The following is a 19,384-nucleotide window of genomic DNA, read 5'->3' on the forward strand; positions in this document are numbered from 1 at the left end:
TATTATTTTTATCAATAATAATTTCAATAATAATTATTCATGTTTATTAATTATCAGTAGTTTTATTTTAATCATTCATAGCTTTTAATCTATTAAGATTCCTGACAGGAAGAGGCCTCTAATACTGATAATCATAAAAGAAAAAATGAAAAAAAAAAAAAAAATTCAAAGAACCCTAGTCAAAGGCTAAGTAAAATATAGGAAGGATGCAATGTTTTATTTTTTTTATTGACTAATTACTTATTTGCAGTATTTTAGAAGCTCATCTTACCCAGATAGCTAGTGTTAACTGGGGAAAAAGAAAAATTGATTTAAGATAATTCATTATTACATTGTTACTGTAGGTTAGCAGCAAAAACACTGGACTACATAGCTAACTGCTTTCCTATGCGTTTTCGTTTAACGGGGTGCTATTAACTTTTGAAGAAATAACACAATTCATAAGTGATATAATACCCACTTGTTCAATTCAGTACACTACTATTATAGCCTTAGTTGGTCTGGTATAACCAGTAGCTAATATTAGCTAATGTTAGCAAACTACAAATAGATACTGATGTGCTACTGACTACTACTTATTACTGAGTCAGTGTTAATTAATGAGCTTTAGAGGTGTTACTAGGTGTGTTTTTGAATTTTAGACAGAGCCAGCTAGCTTAGATAGTAACCTCTCAGCTTTCACTCCGTAGTCATCACAGACATGAGACTGGTATCAATCTTCTCATCGATCTCTAGGCAAGAAAGCATATAAGTGTTTTTTTTACAAAAAGGTTGAACTATTCCTTAAGTGTGGTTCTCTGGTTCTTTTACTATAGAAGTTTAATTTAAACAATCATTTTCTCTGCCTATGCGATGATAGTGTCGTAGAGGTGTATTAATGCGCTCTCTCTTCCTTCGTCCTGCTCAGAATGTGGTGATGCTCATGAGTGACTTTGTGGACTGGCTGATCCCAGACATCCCCAAGGACATCAGCCTCCAGATCCACAAGGAGAAGATCCTAATGGTGGAGCTCTTCATGAAGGAGGAGCAGGGCAAGAGGCTCGCAGCACGGGACAACCACAACCAGGACAACTACACTTCCCCCTCATCCGCCAACCACAGCCCCGCACAGCCCCGCTCACGGCCAGTGTCACATGCAAACTGCTGTTGAACTGCCAGCTACCAATGTCCGGGAAAACAAATACACAACCTGTAAACGAACTAACTGCTTGCAGCCAGCTGGTAAAGGTTAAGTTATCCATTAAACAGCAAAGCTTTTACTGCATTCACATTATTTGGGAATATCTGCAGGAATCACCTGGTATTTACAACCTGCGACTTGGACGTGTTCACATTAGAATCCCTTCACCTTAGAAACCTCTTTTCAACACTTTTCCCATGTTGCGGTGCAGTGTCAACCATTAACCAAAAATCCAGCAACTAGTTAGACAATAAAATGCCATAGGTTTTGTGATCACAAAACATTATAAGTTGGATGTATTTGAAAGGAACAAGCCATTAGCTTCATTTACTTGGCAGGAATTTGGGAGAGAAAACAGAGCCAAAACCCACCTGGAATCTAATGTGAATCACGTTCTCAAGGAGCGAGCTCATCTCTCCCACGGGACATGAACGCAGCTTTTGTACAGAAGACAGCCTCCAGCAATCCGTCCAAATGGTCCTGCTGAGCAGAATTTCCTCCTTTCCTCAGTGAGATGCAAGGCAAAAGAAGATCTTCTACTCTGTCCTGCTAGTGTAAAGCTCAGATAGGCCCTTTTTTTGCACAATTATATACAAATGCAGGAACTTACAAATGTACATTTTTGAATATGCATTATGGTAAGGCACATGTGCTTTGCTTGTTGGCATGGATCGCAAGTTTTGGACAACTGTCTGCATAAAGCAGCTTGTTGATTTGTACTATTCTCTTGTAGAAGCACCATATTGCTCACTTTTTTTTTACTTTCTGAGTACGAACAAACAGCCTAACAGTGCTCAGTGGCATTATTCCTGGAAGCACAAGTCACATTATTATTCATTCCAATGAACTGGAAGTCTTAACGCTGCAATTGGCAAGAGTTATGCTATAAACACAAAGTGATGTCATGATTACATAGGAGTGCTCCATCTCACCTTCTTGAGATGCTGTACATACTTACTGTAAGTCTTATTTACTCTTATTAACCTCCTCTGGTATTGGGTATAGAGAGCAATGTTTTCTACACATGAAGTTGTGAATTGAAAATAATTCCAGAAGTGTTACTTAAAATGCATTATGTAATTTTCTTTGGCTACCTGGGGGCAGCAGAAGCTGATAATACAGCATCTGACACATTATCTCCCTATACAGTTATAATACATTTTAGCAAATGATTATTTACACATTCAACACACAGTAACGTTAACATTCATTTGGTGTCATGTTTCTGGCTTTTCAGCTAAGACAGCTAATGAGCAGAAAAAAATATGTGGCTTTTCAGCTGCTAGATTTTGGACTTGACACAAACTAATGTCTAACTTTGTCTGCCATTTTGTATTGTGCAGGTGGCATACAGTCTGTTCATCTGGGCTGATCAGCTGAAATCAGCCTCCTGCTTCTGCAGGAAACAAGGTCAATTATGAGTTTGCGCCAAAAAACAAAACAACAAATTAAAATGCTCAGTTGAGCTGAGAGGAACTAGAGGGTGAAAATCCTCTGTGGGTTCATCACTACCAGCAACACCTTTGACACTGCACATAGTCATTTGATCCACCGTTAATATAAAAAATGCTTAGTGCAGCTTGAAATAACTGCAACCAAGCTCTACATTCACAGGAATCTGGACTCACCAACATTTAGTGTTTTTCCTCTCTCATCCACCTGAGGCAGAGTGCAGGTTACTGATGTCACCTGTCAGAGTACAGCTTTAAATAGCCCAAGAGATGACTGGTTGTTTTCGTTTCACTGATAAAGATCATAAAAGCCATACAAACCTGTGCATATAAGCTGCTCAGCTTCATTTATTGGAGGTTCCTGTTCCACATGCAGCAGCTCATAATGATCTTTGGTAGTTAGCGTAGAGAGTTTGCAACTGTAAATGAAATTAAAATGTCCATTTCAAATGTATGTTTAATCATTTACCGCTGACAGATTTAAGGCTTTGTATTGAAAATGAAAGTGAATGTAGTCATGTTTAAAGTCACGTGCAGTGGTACGTGTGTATAGCATTAACAGTGTGTGCCATCGTGCTCATATGACATCCGAAAACTGCATCTTGGAACAAATGGGATTGAGGAATCTTGCCTATCCATTTGGGATTTTAATTTAATGGGACTTGTTTTTGCAAAGGTTGGGATTTGCAACTTCTTTACGTTGCAGGAAAGCAATGCCAGTGTCTTACTCATAAGCACTACAGTGACTGTTGTTGAGTGAGGCGGCAGCGTTACTGACTCACTTTCCCTGCCTTGTCTTCGCCCAGCTGCAGCAGGGGTTCAAACCGTTGACTGATTGTCTTCACTGGCACAGTTTTCATACAAAGGGATACAGTGTACCTGAAAAGGCAGCACAGTTTTAATATTATTATCTTGCCTTATATTTACCTTATAAATCCTTAGGCATTTTCATAAAGCTACAAGTAAAACTATTCAAGCACAAAGACTGAATTATATTTCTTTATGTATCTATGTGTATCAAACTGCAAAAACATATGGAGGTGACTGGATATCAGTACTGTAGACTGAAATGTGCAGTCTGCACTCAGTGTGTGTGAAATCTTGTGCCCTGCTGTAGATGTGTAGAACTACCCCAAATGTAAGCCCTCAACCCAGACTGATAGAATGTACTGTTCAATTTTTAATTTTCAGTGATATATATTCACTTTTAGGTCAAAATGTTGTATATCTGTTGTCATGACAATGCATTTAGTGTATTTAATGTGTTGAAAGGGTTTTATTAGCCCACATGGGACCACAGATCCATCTACTAGAGTTACAAGACTTTCACAGTGACAGTGGTATCTTATTTTATTAATTTTAATTCATAATTTAATGTACTAGAAACTATCGATATGGACCTATTCCTCTGTATCTTGGAAGGTACCTGGGAAAACATCCTCTAATACAAAAAAAAGACATCTTATCACAAAAGACAGTACTTTTTGGGATACGACTTGCTCTTTTGAGCAATAACTGCACATGTTATTTTTACCAAATGTTAACGCTGTTAATACTGTATATGTAAGTAGGGTTAGTGTTGATATTCAGTGATAGATTAAGTGCTGCCGATAACCTGATGTCACATGTGGAGACCTTCATGGGATGTCGCCTGTCCTGCCGTCTGTTGCCATGTTGTATTTACAGCATCAATAAAACACTACGAGTTGTGACTATGTCTAAATGTCTATTATAATGTATGTCAAAGCACATTGAGTGAGTGTATATGCATGTATAACCAACTTGTCTGTCTCTGATATTTTGAGTCTTTTTTTGTTTAAACTCTAACTGCAAATAAATTAAAGATGACCTGCCTTGAGTGGAGATATTAATTGAAATATACACAGGGGTCAGATATTCATAAATTGTAATTTGTCCACTTAATGCTGATGTTCCCATGGAGCTGGAAAGGGGAAATAATGTTAAAGAAATGACATATGTCCACATTCACTTATATAATATATACAGTTGACGGTGCTAGAGTGTGTAAAGCAAATGTAATATAATGCCGCAATTCCCCATAAGGCCACAAGATGGCACTGTACCTTGTCAGGTACCCCGTAGGCACCAGGTTTATCATGTTCCTTTAATGCTCAAAAACAAAGATTTGCATTATACTGACTGTACTGATGTTTGTTTGTTTTTAATCTATCTGACACTGGCTACGTTCATTCTAACAGAGGTGAAAAGTAACAAAAGTACTGTTATTCCAGTACATTAATAAAAGTATAATATTGAGATACCAGAATTGAGTATTTTCATTTTGCATGCAACTTCACACTTCTGTCTGCAACATTTAAGAGGGAAATATTGAACTTTTTGCTCACACTACATTTATACAGTATGTTACAGTAGGTTCCTTTGCAGAAACGATTTTACTCGTAAAACGAGTTTACTGTCATTAGAAATGGACCAGGTACTTACATTATAACAAATGCATTAACAGTTTCTGAAAGTACTTTTTCTTGAGTACTGTCTAATTTGCAGCTGAAACATCTCCTCGTGGCGTCCATAAAAAGTATCACTGCTAGACTTACTCACATTTTTGTTATTTTTTAGATTTTAAAGATTTAATATTTTTAGTTTTTAAACGATGTAGTAATAATTGCATTAGTGTTCAGTACAGGCCGCTAACATCATGTTGCAGTAAAATAAACTTTCTCACAGGTTGCAGTTCACTTGCAAGTTCACTGTGAAGGTGCCTTCCCCAAATATACTGTACATGCCCTGGCACTGCTTTCCCTTCATGCGTTGCAGCTAAGACCTAATGCAGCTGATGATAACAAGACACTCAACCAGACTGTACTGACTGAATTACTATCAAACCATGACATAAAACATCTATCAGAGTGAGTTTATCACATCTGTGTCAGACCACATCTGTCAGAGAAATGTGAATTTGCAGTGGAGTTCCATGAGCTTAAGCTTAGGTGAAGTTACAAAGTTATATGCTATATTTTTTATCCTGGATCCACACCTGGAATATGAGCAGCTCTCCAGGAATTTCACAGAAACGTGTGTGCAGAAAGAGAGAGGCTGTGGGTGCTTTTCATCTGGCTAACATGTCTCCTCGCTTTCCTCACTCATGTCTCAGCTGCTCCCAGCAAGGATGTAAGACATTTGTAGAAGTCTGCGATTAATATGTAGAACTTGTAAATTAACAGTTTAAACTTAAAATTCATGTACAATTATTTAAGACTTTAAAGTGTTACTTGATAATTGCTATGTAGTGATAGCTGGAGAGAAAACACCCAATAACTGTTCAAATGTTTTATCATTTGATTATAGATCTATAGCAGCGTCTGAAATAGACCATTTAAATTCGTTAATTACTGAAAGAACAGAACCAACGAAAAAGAGCATCAGAAACAGCTGTAACATGCAGAATATGTTTAAATAAAAATGTTGCGTATTTAGTTTGTGAAAGTCTGATGTGTTTTTCAGGCTCAGGATGATTTTATAGGAGACTGCAGCTGTGTGACGTCATATTTTCCTGAAACGGAGACGAGGAAAGAAGAAGTCTTTTGGCTCATGAAGAAAATAATAAAGTTACAAGAGTGTTTATGATTTATTCATGACTCGGTCATTTTTATTTTATGAATAAATATGAAAAGTAGGTGCCATCATTCCTGTTCCACAGGTAGTTTTCCTGAACTGCTGTATTACAACAACAGCTTGACTGTCAGATCAGCTGACCAATCAGTAACCAATCAATAAACACATTTGATCAAAGGGATGTTGCCATCCGGTAAAAAAAAAAAAAAAAAAAAAACTTCCGCAGAGGATACATGTGTGGTTGCTCTAAGCTCCTCCGGGAGCCTCCTCTCTCATGTCCATTTCAAAAATTGAATGGAAATGGACAAAAGTCTTGAGTTTACAAATGTGACAAATAAAATAAATAAAATAAAGCAAATAAAAAAGAGCAATATATATTTTTATAGGTCAGTAGAAACATTTCATTGTTCCAGGCTTTCTTTTTCCACTCTGGTTTTACAACAGAGCTTCTAACATACAGAGACGTCATTTACGACACTAAACACATGATGATGATTTTAGCTGCATTTTAATTGTGCAAAGTTGATTTTATCCCCAGAGTGACAGCTGACAGTGCGGATGATTTTACACTCTCATTCCATCACTGCAGCTCAGAATAACATCAGATAACTGTGTGATGATAACTGGAAATAAAAACAATAGCTTAACTTTTATAAGAAAAATAATCCACACACTGTTAATTGGCTCTCATGATTATAAATACAACATTACAATCAGATAGACTCAGCAGTCATTAACTGCTTTTCCACTCTTTGCTTCGGTAGCAGAAACAGTCTGACATTACTTTTAACTTTCTTTTTTTATGTGACATATTCAGAATGGTTTCTAAAGTTATATATAATAATTCCTACATGTATTTTAAGCCGCAGCCTACTTTTAATATTTGGAAATCATTTCTAGTGTTTGTCCATATTCTTATTCTGTTGTATGATTACAGACTATTGTTTATATTTCACTTTCACAGAAGTTTTCCGCAGGTTCTTTGTATCACCGATGATGTCACTGCTAATTAACAACCCTGCCTCTTTCACGTGAACGCGCTCGTAGCTGGATACCTCAGAGTTGACTGAGCTGGTTGATAACCAGTTTCGTACCACTGGTTATCTGGACGGCCAATGGTAGGCTCAGTGAAGCCAACTAACGAAAAGATATCCCAGGTATGTTGAACTTGCTTCGTAGAAAGGTTTCACTCGTGAGATCTGGAGGAAGAACACTGGAGGAAGCAGAAATTAGCCAGATGAAAAGCACCCTGTGCACTAACAGCCACACAGAGAGACGGAAGTGAAAGTAAAACTGAATTATTTCCTAGTTCAGACCGTTCACACAGCAAGAACTTTCAGAGAAGGTACAGTCTCTGTCGGAGACATGAGCTCTTCACAGTTTAACAAAATCTTACTGGATATTTCCAACCAGCTGTCCCCGGACGAGCTGGACAAGCTGAAGTTTCTGTGTCGAGACGTGATCGGAAAAAAAGACCTGGAAAAGATCGACAGCGGACACAGACTGTTTCAGGTCCTGGGGGAGAGATGCAAACTGTCAGCCGACAACACGAAGCCTCTGTCCGACCTCCTCGACGGGATTAAACGACCCGATCTGTCGGAGAAATTAAACAGCTTTGAGAGTCTGTCTGAATATTCCGACGATCAGCCGGACGAAGCAGAGAGAGGTACAGTATGAACCCGCAGAGCAGGTGTTCAAGGAACTGCTGCTGTTTCAAGGAAACGACAGGCCACTACTGCTACTAGTATAATACTACTATTAATACTACTAATACTAGGCCCTACTACTACTACTAACTATACTACTACTAACGATAATAATAATAATAATAATAATAATAATAATTATTATTATTATTATTATTATTATTATTATTATTATTATTATTATTGAGAATAAAGTTATGGAGATATTTTTGTTACTGCTGCCCAGTGACCTCTAAAATGTTCCATCATATGATCTTCATCATGATAATGTGCTGGAATTGTTTTTAGGCATCAGAGGCCGAGATAGCTTAACTTTTAGTCCCTAGTATAGGTCAACATCCAAAAACACTGGATTCTACATTTCCCATAATGCAATAGGGTGTCTTCATTTGCCCCTCAGATCCTCAGACTCTGTCTGTAATGCAAGTTTTCTGTTAGGATTTTCTTGTCTCTGAGCCCAAGCTAAGATCAGCTGACTATGACATCATATCTGTTTTCACACACTCATCATGACACATAATTTGACTTTGACTTGTAAATTGGGTGGAATGTCCCTTTAAGTTCAGGGAAGTGGACAATGCACTGAGCAAAATCAGTCAAAGAAATCTGTTCTTCAACTGAATTTGTTGTTTGCTCTGACAGCTGTATACATTTGTATATCCTGGTATCAACATGTAGTCACTGTAGACTGGTAGATGTAGTCTTAATATCAGTATGTTCATTATTTTCAATAAATATCATAGTTTGATGTGTAAATCTGCAGAGATCCAGCCTCTAGTGTGTCTCTGATTACTGTGAAAGGCCCATGTCGCAATATCACTGTGAACTTGCCATGGAATGTGCTGTATACACTGGGAACGCCCAGTTGCACCATAGCAGTGTTAATTCCTTATGTGGCTGTTCTTCCATGTCTTGACAAGATTCAGTATTTACAGGTGCCTTTATTGTGTAACTGGAACAGAACTGCTTCAGCTGAAAACATGCATGCATAGCAATTACATTCTAATACGTTTAATGTCAGCAGCCAATGCAAACATAATCTGTGAAAGTCTTTCCCTTATTTCTTTTCTCCTTGTCATCTCCATACAGTCCACTCAGTAGATATTTTTTAACAATACTCATGACTGACAACAAAGCTGGACAAACATCAGCTATCAGAATTCTAACATATTATCTTTGAGATGAAATATTCTGAAGCACTGCTAGCTGAGCTGACAGTCAGTTTAACTTAGATACAGTTTTTTTGTCTGAACTTCACAGTATGTGTTGTTCAGTAAGTCATGTAGATTTGCTGCTTTTTCTTCTCTTAACATAGTAGTACATTAAATATCTCTGGGTCTTCTGTGTATGAGAGCTGCAGTTGGGTTGGGGGCAATACTTGCTTTGCAAACTAAAACGACATAGCCTAACACACCTAAGACAGTGAAGTAACATTAGCCAAATAAAGCTAAAGCTGTGTCGTACACAGACTATGTAGCCCCACCACAGATGAACCTGTAGAGGCGAGGCACCGGGAGTGGAAAAGTGAACAAAACATTTCTTTTAACAGAGGAGTTCATCTGGCACTCCTAGATTAGCCTGCTCTCTCTTCTTAGTGCAACTCTTGTCAGTATGATACCACCACAGTTTCCTCAAATGGCACAGGAGCTGTAGCCTCTTGTTGTTGTCGATCAGCCAATCAGAGGGCAGTAGAAAGATTTATGAACCCTTTTATACTGATTAATGTAGCTTCAAATATTGGAGGTTGTCTGGGAAGCTGGACAGGCCTTATGGAGGTCTTGTAAAATGTGCAGCCAACACGGGCAAAGGACAAAAGAGGCTTCAGTTTTTAGTGTTTGTACTCAGTTTAACTAATGGTGAGATTACCTTAACCAGTGAGCTAACTGATAATGTAGCATGGATCATCAGTATTGTTGCTATGGTTTACCTACAGTTTAATGTTAAGCTGTTGATTTGTAGCTTTCTGATCTGCTTGGAACAGCTGACTACCATCTGCAAAAACCTACTTGGAACTCCAGAGGGGAAGTTGGATGAGCTAAATTAGCTTTGGCCTGTTCCCACTTTTCACTGTTGACTGCTAAATGCCACTGTTTGCCTGGGGAGGGTGTTTGAATAGTTGCTTTTTATGCTTTGCCTAACAATTCTTTGTTTCAAAGTTAATTTTGTCCCAAAACATTTCTTTCTCTAAACCCTCTATTTTTCCCCTTCTTTTTTCAGCCAAACTGGAGATCGCCACACAGTTGATTGCAGAGACTCTCGGGAGGAATTGGCGTAAGCTGGGCCGCAAACTGGGTTTTAGTGAAGTGAAGCTGGAGTCCATCTCCCTGAAGCATCCCACAGACCTGGAGGAGACGGTGATTGAGCTGCTGAAGGAGTGGAGAAAGAGTCGAGGAGCCCAGGCCCAGACAAAGGAGCTGATTGAAGCCCTGAGGGGTTGTCAGCACAACCTCACTGCTGATAAATTGGAGGACAGACTTGCAAATTCTGGATCTTGATGGAGATAAAGCTTTGGAACAGAAATGAAAGCTTTACAGTAAAGAAATCAACTACAATATCAGGGAAATTATTGGTAGATTTATTAAATGTTGCAAAAAAAGAAAAATCAGCTTTGTTGGGGATTTACCCTCAACTTTCTGTCTATCATAAAATATGCACTAGAAAGATAAGTGTTCATAAAGAGCTGAACTGATGTTTCTTTTCAATCCAAGTTGTCCTTGACTTTTAGCTAGTATTGACATGTCAGCATCCAACACCACTAACAAACACTTCTGCCTGTTATAGAGAGATATTTGTTGTACAGGTTGGCCAAGAAATCAGTTTTTGTACCATACTGTATTAAAATACAAATCTTATCTACATGTGCCATGTTCATTCATACTTTCCAATTTAATGTCATCAGTGTTATTGGAAGTCGAGTCTTTCTGCTTTTGTGAGAGAAGGTGGAGGTCAAACTATGAACTGTTTTTTTAGACTTCAAGGGAAAAAAAGTGTTAGAGGACCTGGCTGCCAAAATAAAAAGTCTTCAGTGTGCAATACTGTACAACCATTTAAAACTCATGTGAAAATGATATTTAAAGCAGAGGTAGTGATTTTTATTAGTATCCCTGTACTGGACTTTGTTTCTATAGATCATGAGATATTTAAAGAAATGGTTGAACTTTTTGGGAAATACATTTATTCCATAGCACTGTATCTGTTAAATATGAGGCTACAGCCAGCAGTTGGCTAGCTTAACTTAGCACTGGAAACCAAAAAACAGCTAGTCTAGCTCTTTTAAAAGGTAAGAAAGTCCACCCACTAATGTTTGTAAGGATTAAACAACCAAGAATGGTTGTGTTAATTAGTGAGCTTTAGAAGTGCTGGTTGGCAGGTTTTGTAACAGTTGGACAGAGCCAGGCTTGCTGTTTCCCGGTTCCAGTCCTCTTGCTAAGCTAAGCTAATCGCCTCCTGGCTGTAGCTTCATATTTTAAAGATCCCCTCCAGACTTTTCTACAATGTATATATAATATGCTCTACTTTGAATAATAATTTGTGTCTAACATGATTACCTCATTAAAATCCTTAAAATCACATCTACTCCCCCCGCATTAAGAACTCCAGAATCTATGAATATGCAAATATTCATAGATTCCAGAAGTTTAACAGTTGGACACAAAGTCCATTATTAGTGTATGTGTACTGGAGACTTGAATACTGGACCACGATTGGATCCAAACTAGTTGTGATGTCACAAATCATGCTTGAAGGTACATGCATTAAAATCAGATTTTTGGTGAGCACAGAGAAAGCTTCGGCAGATGAATGTGAAAACAGCTTCCTAGTTTGAAACTCTGCACAGACATCATTCTGCACAGTGAGGCTCAAACATCCAACTATAGGAACAAGAAGAAAAACATTTTTGAGTGAAGTGGGACTTTAAAGGACAGATAAGAGAGTGGTATTGATTTTCTCATCAAACTCCCAGCCAGAAAATGTAATAGCTTATTTTCCAAAATGTCAAACTATTTTGTTTTCTGACTCAGAATAACATGAGTAGGAACGATAATCACACAAGGAAATTAGCTGAATGAAGCCTGTTGATGATTTCTGATGTGACATGGAAATATAATAAGGCTGTTATTTGAAATTCATTATCTCAGTAACATCACCAGATTGTATAATGTGTCTGTTTTCTTTGCCATTTCATTGAAGAGTAAAGCAGCAAGTCAAAGTTTGCATGTTTATTTTTACAGGACAATCCATCAGTTAAATCTGGCCCACATCCTCATCTCCTTCATCAGCAAGCTGTGATGTCATCAGGGCGGCAGGTCAAAGGTGACATGCAGTTTCTGCAGAAGAAATGCATGTCATTAGGAGGAAACATTTTTGATAGACACTGCATAAGTGGGACTCATAGAATATTCAAACAATGTTGTGTCTGTGCTTTATGTATTTGTGTTCAGTCTGGTCAGCTTATAGTATACTCACAGCACTTATAGAGCCTGTTCAGTCTATCAATGTCATTCTTGCTCATCTGGGTGGCCTGGCCAAAAGGCACGTTGTTGTTGGGAATGGGCAACATAGTGGGACGGTTGTTCTTGGAGAAGGCGTACCTAGAGAATCATAGAAACAGCAGTTCAGTGCAGGTTGAGTTTGGGTTTAATTGCCTGAAAGGGGACAAGTGTGATGTGATAATTGTTATATAATATTTTGATGTTTTACAAACTGTGCTTAACTACTTTTTTGCTGAGAGATAGATGAGAAGATCGATATCGCTCTATGGTATTGATCTTCTCATCTCTCTCTTGGCAAGAAAGCGAATTAGTGTAATTCCCAAATTGCGTAACTATTCCATTAAAAGCGGAGTCATATTAGTCGTGTTGCTCCCCCAGAGTCACTTATCATGTGATAAAGGACGTCTTGTACAGGCAGTGGAATTACCTGAAATCAACCGTTGAATCTAACTAAGCTGCTAGTCGTATCTTGTGTAATATTAATTGCTATCAGACACTGATAGCAAGTACCTGTATGAAGTTGCAGGGGAAGTGAAAGATAAATGAAAGTGTTTCAAATATAGTAGATGACACAAACATGAAGTTATCCATACTTCTCATATTGCATGACAGAGTTGTAGTCATAAATAGTCCCCTGGTTCAGAGTGTTAATCTTGTTGAAGTTGTGCTTCATGTCTGCAGAGATGAGAGAAAATATACATGTAAAATCACACATTTACACTTTCAAATTTAAGTATGCAGAGTGAGAGGATTGTAAAAAGTTGTACAAAGATTAACTTAATGCGTTAAGCTAAAGCACCAGTAGTTTTTCACACGTTTGACAAATGTTAAATCTGGCCTGCAAAAAATGAACTTTCAATATCAATAAATAATTATACAAATGCCTATTTTCATGTTGTCACGCACATTGCATTCATGACCTTATATGATACAATGAAGGCCTGTTAAGCTGACTGTAGGTTGCATGCATGGTTAAATTCAGCTCTTTATACAAACACGGTTGAGTGATGAAGCCTGGAAGCAGCAGTTCTATTAACAGCCACTGACTGTGGTCAACCTGAGGGAAAATACTCTGGCTTTTGAGAATCGTTGCTCTGTTAAGCAGATATTATGTCTCAGCCTATTACAGTCAACTGCCTCAGTCCCACCCAGGCCTCCACCCCTTTACGTTTACTGTTTGAGTCTATAGCTTCAGAGCTCCCTCTTAAATGTTTTTTCACTGGGCTCCTGTTTAATGAAACAGCCAGAAAACAGTGATTATTTTTTCTCTCTTTTCAAACAGTGAGGCTATTTCTGCCTTTACTTTAGAAATACTTGTCATGTCAAATACAAGTCATGTAATAGAGGGTGAAACTGAGAGAGTGTGTGAGTCTAACCATTGATGATGTTTTCCCAGTACACCCTGATGTAGCTGTCCCTGTCGGAGCGAGTCTGTTCATGGTTGAAGCCGAGGGCGTGGAGCAGCTCGTGCTGGACGGTGCTGTGGTACAGACAGCCCTGGCGGCTCAGAGACACGGTCTGACTACCACCCTGACGACCCACAAAGGAGTAGCAGCTGTGAACACATAAACATAAAGCAGATTTTAGAAATCATACATGTAGAATTATGAAGTGTTGTTCTACAAGGATTTTTAAAGCACAACAATGTAACAAGTATGCAGGTCATTATGTTGCATTCTCTCAAATCTCTATTCAAACATGAATATTCTGAATTTCTTTGTTATTCTCAAGTATTTATTTACGTCAGAGGTTTTATCTGCGTAACAGTGAGGCTCAAGGCTGGTTGAGGGTGTACAATTACAAATAACAACTCGGAGAACTCCAACATGCATGGTTTAAACCCTGCCGTTGTGTAGAAAGCCATACGGCCAGAGCCTTACCCGCTCCTCGACTCAATGCTCAGCCACTCACTATCGCCGTCCTGGTAGGGTCTGAAACGGATGCAGGACACTGCAGAGAAAGACTCCAGTCCACGAGTGATGATGGACCTTTCTCGGGAGGCTGACAGGACAAATATGGGATGTTGAGAACATCTGTAACCTTAGTTAATGTACATATTACATCTTAGTTTACTTGAATTACTTAAGTTTACCTCGCTCATTCATGTTGTGTAACTGATAGTACATAGTACTGTTGCAGACTTAAGTATCATTATTATTACTCAATTAGTAATCATTTCATTATCATTTATATCTTTTTACATTTAGGTGATTCATGTCTTGCCTCAGGGTCATTTTAGTTCCTACCTGCTGTTGTTTTACAGGGGACAGTTGTGAGTGTAACAGTAAGAGGTGAAATAAGTGCAGTAGCAGAGTCGAGTTGTGTTTTATTTTTTTTCTGTGTTGAATTCTTAATTTAAAGTCCCACTCCACTCAAAAATGTGTTTTGCTTATTGTTACTTTACTTGGATGTTTAAAGCTTGAGTGTTTGAGTTTCACTGTGCAGAATTTGACACTAGAGGGCTGTTTTCACATTCATCTGCTGATGTGGAGTCAACTTAAAGCCCTGCATTCAAAATCTATTGTATGTATTATATTACAAGAGAATGCACTATATAAAAAGTAAATGTACTCAGCATAGAAAATTATAGTTGCAGTAATGGATGTGCAAAAATGTAAATATAGGGAAATTGTTTCTCAAAATGAGTATTAAAAACAAGTTAGTTGTGACTATAAAAGCAGTGATATGTGACATTAGTCTGTGTAGTGAACAGGATGTATCTGTCCATCTAAATAAAACAATCAATGCTTACAGTAGTGGTTGGCGATGTAGTAAGGGATGTAGACTTTGCCATCAGACCACTTCAACCACAGGCAGCCGCGGGAGGTGCAGGGGTCAGCGTTTCTGTCTGCCTCAGACTTGATAGCGATGTCTCCTCCGATCAGGGTGGGCTCATCAATGTCAGGGTCTGCAAGTCCAACACAAGTTTGGATGTGACCTACGCTCAGAAATTTACCTGAACGCCTCCTGTGTAGTCACACGCTGCTGCTGATCTGCTAAACTACTGCTAATGCTACGCTTTTTGTCTTGACATGGGGTAAGAATGTCCATTCTTGATTAAAAGCTCTGTTTTCACCATCCACTTTTCTCTTTTTAGAGCACTTTTCTCTGACTCGTGTCACGCCTCGTCTCTGCTCTCTCCTTGACATGTGGGAGTCAGTCAGCAGAGCCCTGAAGCTCCGCCCTGAAGCCCCTGCACAGAGCGGAGCGGCTTGCTGATCACTGGTTTATTCAATGGTTATTAATATTAAACATATCACATGTCCAAATTGCACCAAATTTGACATTGTTCCCCAGCCATACACCCACCAAGTGTGGAGTCGATTGAATGAATGGTTCATGAGATACATGAAGGACATACATACAGAGATTCATTCCTTTAGTAGATACATAGATACTGACTCTTATCATTTGTAGATTTGAAGATGCCTGCTTTTTCTTCATAGTGGGAAAGTGAAAAACAATGCTGGACACAAAAATTGCATCGAGGCAAATGATAATACCATCACACTTCTGCTGATATCCAAATATGCTCAATGTATGATAAAAATACTGGTAGACTTGTCTTCTCTTGAACAGATAATAAACAGTGTACTGCTATCACTGTATTGTGTACAACTGTTCAGTCATGTTTAAAGTGAGGCTATATAAATTTTGAACAGGGAAATAGCACATTCTTCCTCTTAGAAACAAACAAACAAACGTACCCTTGCTCATTCAGTACATTAGTACTAATACACATAGACATTGCTGCATACTGCTCAATCAGTTTGTTGACTTCATCATTCATCCTGTGCTACTGTTACACTATGTTTTAGCATTTCACATTTTCCTGTATTTGTCACTCGTGGTCACAGTAACAACTGCTTATCAAAAGTTACATAGTCTCACTTTATGTGTTGTGTTGTAAAAAAAAAAAAAAAAAAAAACTTTTATTCTGTGACATTTTTAAAATGTAGAATGGTAACTAAAGGCAAGTAAAACTACTTAGTTAAGTTATGGGAAGCTCTACTTACAGCGGTCTCTGTTGGCTCTCTCCAGCAGTTCACTCACAGAAAGCTCCCTGGATGTGTCCTCCTCAATGGAAGCAATGTCTGCACAACACAGTGTATATTAAATTGTATGCACATCATTACTCTGAACAGATATGCTAGTGACATCAGAATCACTTCAACTACAAATGGAATTCCACAGACATCAATTATAACATATTCCTTATGAAAAGGAAATAAGAAATAAACCAGGTTTCTTACCTTCCTGTACTCATCCAGAGAGACATGGAAAAGAGCAAAATCATCATCATCAAAACATCCACAAAGACCTAATTCAAGTCAGCTAACACCAGGTTTTCACTTTGAGGCTGAGTAATAATCCAAGCTCACAGCCCAGCCTAGCTAATTAGCTGGCTAGATAAGTAGCTTGAGTCACCCTGGTAAGCTAATTGGTTAATTCAGAATTACTTTAACTTGGTGATTGCTCTAGCTAAGAGGAGCTAACTGGTTAGATCTGGTAGTTTGCTTGCTCATGACTGGCTGGAGGTATGTGATTGGATGAAAGGTGAGGAGACGATGACTAGTGATAACACCACTGTCATGAACAGTGACCAACACTAATAAAACAGAACGAAAATAAGAATGTAAGACATTTTATAATAATAAGTTGAGTTTAATTAATTATTTCAAAAGTTTTGGTTGGTTCACTTGTAAAGTGTACTCAGTTTATTCATGTGAATATTTATTTAATAATTATTTATTTCATTGAAAATGAAAGGGTTAATTTTCAGCCTATAGGTACAGTAGTGGTTTGGTTGGGGTTTTAATAACAATTTAAGATTTAATGGGCTGATTATCTCTAGTAGTTCATTTTAATTGTCCTCCCTTGTCCCCCATTTTTCCACATTAACATTTACATTTATGATATTCCATTTCTGTTTGACCTAGGCCTCATGTCCTATAGGTGAGATGTGGTGGTTTATAGTATTTTTTACCTCAGCCCAGGAAGAGGACACCAGCAGCAGGGCCACAACAGACCAAGAGAAAACCAACATGGCTACAACAGACCTGAGAGGAGGAGGAAGACGGGAAGTCAAAATTTCAATCATTTTAGTCTTCAGAGTGAGTTTCGGGAAAACATTATATTAGTGAAATATATATAATACATTATAATGCATTATAATAGTAATTATAATCCATTATAAAATGATTATAATGTATTCCAACTATGAAAATTGTAATACACTATGATCCTTGCAAAACAAATGTCAGTGAGTGACCAGCAATTATGAAGTATTATGATACTTGACCTTATAAGTCATTATAAAATGCTTTATAATGTTATGATTATTGTTATAAAGTATTATGAATATTTATGAGTGCTTATAACTATAATTATACAGTGTTTTAAGCAGATTATAACACATTATGAGTTATATAAAACATATATAAATATGTTTATAATGCATTACAGGCATGGGCGTCATAAAAAATGTTACCTCATGTCAATCCAACATGCCAGACTGAGGCTGTAAATGACACATGTATATAAAAGCTGGAGTGTGGGTCCTTACCTGAAAGCCTGAAGAGAGAATGAGTGTCTTGCTGACACCCAATGAGAGCTTTTATACCGCTCCAGGTTCTACAAGAGCTAATACGCAACATGTTATATCAAAACGCGTGAACACAACAGTGTTCAAACAGTCTTTGCAACCTGTGTGAAACATTGCATCTGTCACAGGTGTGTGACGGTGGGTGTGTACAGTACTGCCTTTCTGAATGCAACTACAAAAGAAAGTTCTGAGTTTCTTTAATAATATTAATAAGCCATATCCGTTATGACTGGTGATGAGGAGAAGAGGAAGTATAATTTAAAAATCAAAAGGTAAAACAATAAGAAATGTGAATCAACATTTCTCTTAACCATGAGGGCCCAGACCAAAAGTATACTAAAGTATGTGGAGAGTCCACATACTTTTGGCCATACATTATTTTTGTTTACATGTTTATTTAAAATTACTGAATTTTAAAATAATGGAATCAGCTCATAAAAATCACCTCATGTTCTTATTTTCTAAATTTGTCAAAGTTACTCCTCCTAGGTTGACAAACTGCCCAGATTCCCCCAAAAAATATACCAAGGACATATCTTCAGTGTCCTGAATGGCAGCTATGGCCCTGCTGTGGAGGAGTTTAAACTATACAAGTACACATGATGTACAGTACATGCAGTACCACACAAGAACTGCAGATGGTCTGGCCCCCACAGAGCCCTGATCTCAACATGCTTGACCGGCAGTGTGCTCACACCAGATATTGATTTCATTTAGGTCTCGTCTTTTTACTGAACTGTCTATGAAATTAATTGATAAATAAAAACTATTCTATTTTGAAAGTATTCTAACTTTACCTAAAAGTAAAAACTTTTACACAGTACTTTGTATTTAAGAAATATATGTATTTTTTACAGCAGAATTATGTTGCTGGCAGTGTGGAGAGAACTCTGAAGCGTGAAGCTTGTGTCGTGAGTTTAATTTACACTCAGTATGTAACAAAAATAAAAATGGTAAAATATTTAATACATTGTACAGACTTATTTTGGTCACTTGTCCAAAGTTTCTTAAGGGACTGGGCTGGGGTTGTGCTGAGGGAATTCAGACTTCAGCATTTCTGAAATCCTGTCAACTGGTCTGGTTATCTGAGCTGCAGTTTCACTGTATCCCCTTTTGCATGTTGGAGAGCTGACAGTCTGAATCTGAAACATCTGTCACAAGAAAAAAAAACCCCACTCCTCTGCTCTTATCAGTGTGGGACATTCAACACGCTGTTGTCAGCAAACCCATCCACCCACAGCAGGAAAACACCCACCCTGACCTGACAAGACCAGACATACAAATATGCAGCAAAGGGAATGTTTATTCTGTCAACAGCTTATATATATATACATACATACATACATACATACATA

The 19,384-nt window shown here is 37.9% G+C and overlaps 3 protein-coding genes across 4 annotated transcripts in view; 2 read left to right on the plus strand and 1 right to left on the minus strand.

Annotated features, from left to right (window-relative positions):
* Positions 1–4,484, plus strand: part of ano1a (anoctamin 1, calcium activated chloride channel a) — a 64,733-nt gene extending 60,249 nt beyond the window's left edge. The window contains exon 25 of the mRNA XM_067597059.1: positions 908–4,484. Within this exon, the coding sequence (XP_067453160.1) occupies positions 908–1,150 (243 nt within the window). The 3' untranslated portion in view covers positions 1,151–4,484. The remainder of the gene's footprint in view (positions 1–907) is intronic.
* Positions 4,485–7,267: 2,783 nt separating this feature from the next.
* fadd (Fas (tnfrsf6)-associated via death domain) lies at positions 7,268–10,787 on the plus strand. 2 transcript variants are annotated; one of them, XM_067597314.1, is made up of 3 exons: positions 7,268–7,382; positions 7,639–7,891; positions 10,149–10,787. In XM_067597314.1, the coding sequence occupies exons 1-3, from the start codon at positions 7,341–7,343 to the stop codon at positions 10,424–10,426; spliced, it is 573 nt and encodes a 190-aa protein (XP_067453415.1). In that variant the 5' UTR covers positions 7,268–7,340; the 3' UTR covers positions 10,427–10,787. The 2 variants fall into 2 exon arrangements, with proteins under 2 accessions (XP_067453415.1, XP_067453410.1); XM_067597309.1 differs by having other exon boundaries at positions 7,272–7,891.
* A 1,349-nt stretch (positions 10,788–12,136) lies between these two features.
* LOC137187997 (high choriolytic enzyme 1-like) lies at positions 12,137–17,486 on the minus strand. The gene is made up of 9 exons (XM_067597326.1): positions 17,412–17,486; positions 16,678–16,681; positions 16,441–16,518; positions 15,177–15,332; positions 14,305–14,425; positions 13,801–13,979; positions 13,018–13,099; positions 12,399–12,523; positions 12,137–12,259 (listed from the first exon to the last, which is right to left on the minus strand). Coding segments are annotated over exons 1-9 (807 nt in total). The 5' UTR covers positions 17,472–17,486; the 3' UTR covers positions 12,137–12,257.
* Positions 17,487–19,384: the final 1,898 nt, after the last annotated feature.

Source organism: Thunnus thynnus, chromosome 1, assembly GCF_963924715.1.
Source record: "Thunnus thynnus chromosome 1, fThuThy2.1, whole genome shotgun sequence".
NCBI lineage: Eukaryota > Metazoa > Chordata > Actinopteri > Scombriformes > Scombridae > Thunnus > Thunnus thynnus.